Here is a 6,000-nt window from a genome sequence, read left to right as displayed (position 1 = left end):
TGACATCCCCTCCAACCCCTAATATTCCATGATTCTGTATGATTCTGTGATTCTGAATTTCACTGTTTGTGTCCCAGTCCCCTGCCTTCAGGCCCTAAGAGCTGGAGAACCCTTCAGCCACTCTCCCCTTACTGCTCACAGAGGCAGGGAGTGGTCACAGCCTCATCTGGCTGGACCAGGGATGCTGAGGGGATGCTGTGGAGATCCTTGCTCCAGCAAGTGGAGAGAGTGTATATTATGTTGTCCCGAACAAGGAGTTTTAATGCATCCTAAGCTTCCACATGGCCAGCTGTTCATGCAGATTCATAAGCACAGAACCGGGTTCTGCCATGAGCAGGTAATGAGAATTTGAGTTGGTGGGGCCTGGCTGTAAAAATGAATCACATTCTGCTTATGGATGTATTGGTCTCAAGGTAGTGCATCTCCAGAAAGCTGAAAAAGTTGTGGTTATACGTGTGATTTTGTACTACGGTCAGGCAACATGTGTGCAATCACATTTTCTCTCTTGGTGTAAACCTGGGGTTAATGCTGCTAGAGGTGTGGAAAAACATTGAAATCAACAGATGTGAAGTGAGCTTGATGCCCAGAGAATCAGTGAGTAGAAAGATAATTCATTACCTTGTTTTAAAGAGTCCTTGAGCCTCTGTCTAAGTGGCAGCAATTTCTAGAAGTTTTCCCTTTCCAGACAGGCTCTCTATATGTTGAAGAAACCACTGCCTGTCCTGGGCATGCAGCAGGTGAAAAGGTAAGTGTAAAAGCCTACTTATGTTATTTTTTTTTTTCTTGTTAATAGATAGTTACAAAGAAATTGTGACAGCTTAGGCCTAAAAGCTTTTTTTTTCTAATACAGGAGAGTGTGTTGGTGTTTGTATAAAGATATAACATAATTCTGCGGGTAACCGAAATGAGTCTCATCAGAGTTGTACCAAAGGAAAAAAAAGAAAGCTCTAAGGGATGAGACAAGCTTGGCTTTTTTTTTTTTTTTTTTTTTTTTTTTTTGTCACTCAGCTGCACTGAAGCCCGACGCCTGCGGTAGCCAGTGGTGGAGCAGTGAGGAGCTGGTTTTGTTGCTGTGCTTTTACAAGAGAAGCCAGGCTGTTACCTCTTGCAAAAACAAGCATCTAGACAACTCGAACAAAACCCAGTGATGGAGGTCGGCTCCCCAGAAGCCAGCAGCAGCTCCCAGGGAAGCACCAGCTGGCTGGATCCTACCCTTGCCACCTGCACTGAAACGGTGACTTTCACTGAAGTGGTGGCTGAAGAGGAGTGGGGATCCTTTTACTATTCTTTTAAGGTATTTTTTCAAGGTCTGTGTTACTTTTCTCACATGCTCGCAGCTTCGGTGTATTTGCAGCACCTCTGCAGGGAGACAGCTGGGATTACTGAACTTTTGTCGCTCAGATATTTGGGAGGTTTACCCCTGCAAAGACAGCTGATGGCAGGTGTGAGGTGTTTACTGAAAAAGAAAATAGTTGTAGGAACTGGAGTTCAGACTTGCAGGTCTTAGCCAATTGCATCCCCTTCCAAAAAGGGATGGTAATGTTTTTCTGAAGAGATATTGTAATGATGTAGGCATCTTTAATCAAAGCTTGTATTAGTTAAACTCATCTTTTATGTAATTTCTTGCAGCCATCATCTTGACATAAGGGATTTCTTTTCAGTTTTCCAGCTGAAACAAACATTGTGCACCAGTGAGAAGTTTTTTGTTGTTTGTTTGTTTTTTTTAAATTGTGATTCTAATCAAGTTCTAATCAAGTTCTAATTATTTGGTTGGTTTGTTTGCTTTTAACTTGAGTGGGGGATGCAGTGTCTTTTGAAGGCTGCTGATAAGAATGCAGCAGATGAATCATTCTGTAGTGAAAGCTGTTGAATGACATGGAAAGTATATTCAGTCATTCATTCATCTCCCCAAACAAATATTGGTCTTTATGTGAATGTAGCGAAAAAATCAAAGAGGTGCTGAAATTAATATTTCCTTCTGATTTCTGTGCCCGTCTGTCGTTGCTTAATTTCATGCTGCATGCAAAGTGTCACTTCACTGCTGTGGCACATTGTACAAGTCAGGGTCATGTTAGCAGAAAGTCTGACTAAAAGTACCCTGCCATTCCATCTGAAGCTCAGGAACAGAGTTCACTTTCAACTGGCAACATATGGACACTTCTATCATATGACAATATGTTGGGTAAAAGGAGATATTTTCAGAGGTATTTTGATTCTGTGAGATTGTTAGTGCTCTGACATGATGACAGTGGAGTCTGGGGAATTTCAACAGGTTTCCCTCCCTGTTAAGAAAAAAAGTTGATCTGTAGTTCTACAGTTAACTAAGGAAGGTCTCTTTTAACACGATGCTGGCACATACTGTTTTATCTTATAAGACAGTACTTTCCGATCCAGAATTTCAAGGATGAAAATTCTTTTATTTTACTCTTCTTTTTCTCTCCATATTAGACTCCTAAAATGTCCCTGACAAAATTTAGAAGAGACAAGCAAAATGGTTTTAGTAACTTTCTCTCCTTTGTTCTTTCCACAGTTAGGGCTGCAAATCTGAATAATGTCGTGAGAGCAGTATGTTATAGCGGTAAAAGTGACAATTAATTCCATTATTAGAATGTCCTCAGGCTGAAAAATGCTCCTTAATAGGGAAGATTGAGTAAAATTGCAATAATTAGGAAACCCTGGATAGTCATGCATGTTCTTCCATTGCTAAAGGAAACTTCACTGTATTAGCTGAGAGCTTCTCATTAGACCCTCACTCTTCTGTCGGATGTCTGGCACACACAGCCTGAACTTTGCAAGGTGGTTCACTAATTTCACATCAATTACTAGCTGTTGATAGGCATGGAAATATTTTGACTCTGGAGATATGTGACAACTAGTGCTGCTGTGGGGAGAGAGGGATAAAGCCCCTGCTCTGAGGAGGGCTGAGGAGACTGAGCTCCCTGCCCACACTTTCTGCTCTCTGTAAAAGCCCATGTGTGGAAGGTGCTACTGCTACCTACTCATTCAGTTTTCTGTCCTATACCAGCACTGCCCAGCCAGTGGCTTTGTCCTTGCCCCTTCCAGAAACCTGAGCAGCATCCCTTCCTCTTCATAGCTCCCTCCTCAGCAGCAAGTTCAGCTTGGGAAAGGTTTACAGGGGTTACAAACCAGAGCTCAGTGCTCAAAAACATAACTACAAATAGGGCTTTGGTCATTTCCTGGGATTTTCAAACACATTGTAGCCCATGGCTGACAGCAAAGACAGGGCTGGACTAACTGCACAGGTTGATTCCCAAACCTGCATGCTGGGATGCAGAAGTCCAGCATGGGGCAGTCTGTATTGTATGGTGATGGCAATGTAATAATACTAAAATAATGTACCTTAGAGCACTTCAGTGCCAAAAACTCTTGTTACAAGATGAGCTGTGTGTGCTTCCCAGCACCTCCTTCAGAAGCACAGGAGTTTCTGTCTATTACTCTTCACAGGTTAGCAACTAAACCCTGCACCGCTTCAAAGTAGAAAAGCATTTTGCCAGTTCAAATAGATTTATTCTTTTTCATTTTGCTTTTGTTTGTTTGTTTGTTTGTTGGCTGGGAAATTGAGCCTTTAATCCACTTTGAGGAATACATATTTTCCTTCTGATAATCATTACTGTAGCTCCTAAGCCAGCTGCTCACCAAGATTTTGCCCACAAAGTCTGCCTTGTGGCCAAGGCTATGTGTGGTAATTAGGCTGGCACTTAGAGCATAGAGACATAGGATGATTTGGTTTGGAAGGGACCTTAAAGATTACCTAGTGCCAGCTGATCCCTCTGTCATGGACAGGGACACCTTCCACTAGACCAGGTTTCTCAAAGCCTCATCCAACCTGGTCTTGAACAAGGAGGGGGCAGTCACAACTTCCCTGGGCAACATCTTCCAGTGTCTCACCACCCTCACACTAAAGAATTTCTTCCCAATATCTGATTTAAATCTACCTTCTTCCAGTGTAAAACTTTTAGTCCTCATCCAATCACTACAGTTGCAGCCTGTGGGGCAAGATTGTGGGCACCCACACACCACACAGTGTGCCAGATGAACTGGCTCTTCCTACAGCAAAGACACCAGCTCATCCCACCTACATTTAGGTATTTCTGCAGTGTTATGGCAAGTGATGCCTGAAAGCCCAGACCTTTTTTCTTCCTGGATGCATTTACATGATGCATCCAGGTAGCTTACTATCTTAAACCACAAACGTCATAAGTTCTGTTGGCTGTGTCAGCACCAAAATCAGAACAGAGGTGCAAATTGGTGTTAATTACAACTTCAGCCTCCCAGACCAAAGCAGAGTTCCCTTTAAAATTTCCCCCGTTTCCATTTAATCTGAGTGTAAAAGGGCTCTAAATGAGTGTCAACTGTCCTCTGCCAAATAGAGTAATATGAAAAGAAGGGAGATAGATTATCTGAACACCTGTAGCCTTCCTCTGCTTTAGGACCTCCTTAGTTCTGCATACTTGACTAGGTTCAAACCAGAAGCCTGCCTGGAGAAACTGGGGAAACCCCAGCTGTATACTGGACTGGGAGTCTTCATCAAATCTGCCCTTGCCAGGTCCCCAACAGCACCAAAGCTTCCCTGAGGGCAGGAGTCTGTGCTTGTTCTCAGAGAGGATCCAGTAGGGCTCATCTTTTTCATAAGAAGTCTGCTGTGAAATGTAATGCCCTAATTTTATGCAAGGAGAAAAGTTCCATCTGCTCTTCCTTTCTTGGTGGAACAGTGTTCCTACTGTCATCTGCCCTCCCAGGAGACTTACACCATATAGTACATTTCCTTATTTTGCTTTCTAATGTGTAGAGTCGAGCACTCAGTGATGCAGCAAGATGCAAAGGTTTTGTTGTTTACAAAGGTTTTGTTGTGAGGGTTGGGACCCTCAGTCTCTCCCTTGCCAGGTAGGAACCCCAGCCACTGGTCCACATGTTGATGTTCTCCCTCTGAGCCCACGAACCCTGTGCCACCCAGCATTGCTACAGCAGTGATGCTGAAGTTTTAGAGCTCCCAAGAGAAACAATGTGCACGTCAACTCCACCACAAACAATTTTACACATATAATTTAAATTCCCAGTTTGTTTCAGGAAGGCCTGTTCAACTCTCTGCCTGTTATTGCCCCCCACCCTCTCTTTTTCATTACCTGAATCTCATCTCTATGTTTTAGCCCAAGTAAACAGGACTTCATATCTGTGCCAGAGTAAGCCCAAACCTAGAAGTAGTGCTGCTCATCCTTTGAGCCTAATGCTCTTTACAAAGGTCAGGGCTTACCACCTCCATCAAAAGCTGAGGAGACCAATCTGTGGAGAGAAGGTTTGCATAGGTTTGCTTTGTCAAACTACAGGGATTTGCCTCCAGGCAACTTCAGAGCTTATTTAAGTCAGAATTCGTTGTGCCTATCATTTCATCCAAATGCAGGAGTCTCTCTGTCTCCTGAAAAGCGTTTGACTATATTATTATTTATTCTGATATTCAAGCAAACCTCACAGACCATCCCAACATTGAACACGTAATAGGAAAATAATAACGGGTACTGTCAAATTCCTGGAGTAATCTCTGAAAATGCAATCATCCATTTTAGAAAAGCAGGCATATCAAATAATTTGTAAGTAACTTTGCAAATTTTTGTGGAGGAGATAGAGGAGGAGAATTAAGTCTACACAATTACAGTGTCAGGGACTCCTGAATGCAGCCTCTGCAATATGCTGTAATGACTGTTGCTATTCCTGAGATGCTGAGCTGAGAAAGTAATAGAAAGTAATTTGTTTCACCTTGTGAAACAAATCTTCAGTGCTGTTGGCCAGACTGGCTTCTTCTAGGAGCTAAATGCAACACAGAAGTGATCTGGCTGTACAACAGCCTCACCAGGGGTAGCTCTGAGCCAAGTGATTTTGGCTGCTTTATATCAGTAGCTCTCATACTTCTGACTCCAGGATCTGTGTCTGTCTGCCTCTCCAGTGTAAACCTGTCTAGAAAGAATTAATTTCTCCATTTGTTGA

At 42.9% G+C, this 6,000-nt stretch overlaps 1 protein-coding gene across 1 annotated transcript in view; it reads left to right on the top strand.

The window, feature by feature from the left end:
* The first annotated feature begins 1,068 nt into the window (after positions 1-1,068).
* NPSR1 (neuropeptide S receptor 1) overlaps positions 1,069-6,000 on the top strand; it is a 65,560-nt gene continuing 60,628 nt past the window's right edge. The window contains exon 1 of the mRNA XM_071738677.1: positions 1,069-1,294. Coding sequence (XP_071594778.1) covers positions 1,148-1,294 — 147 coding nt within the window. The 5' untranslated portion in view covers positions 1,069-1,147. The remainder of the gene's footprint in view (positions 1,295-6,000) is intronic.

Source organism: Heliangelus exortis, chromosome 2 (assembly GCF_036169615.1).
Source record: "Heliangelus exortis chromosome 2, bHelExo1.hap1, whole genome shotgun sequence".
Lineage (NCBI taxonomy): Eukaryota > Metazoa > Chordata > Aves > Apodiformes > Trochilidae > Heliangelus > Heliangelus exortis.
This window is presented reverse-complemented; position numbering and strand designations above follow the sequence as displayed.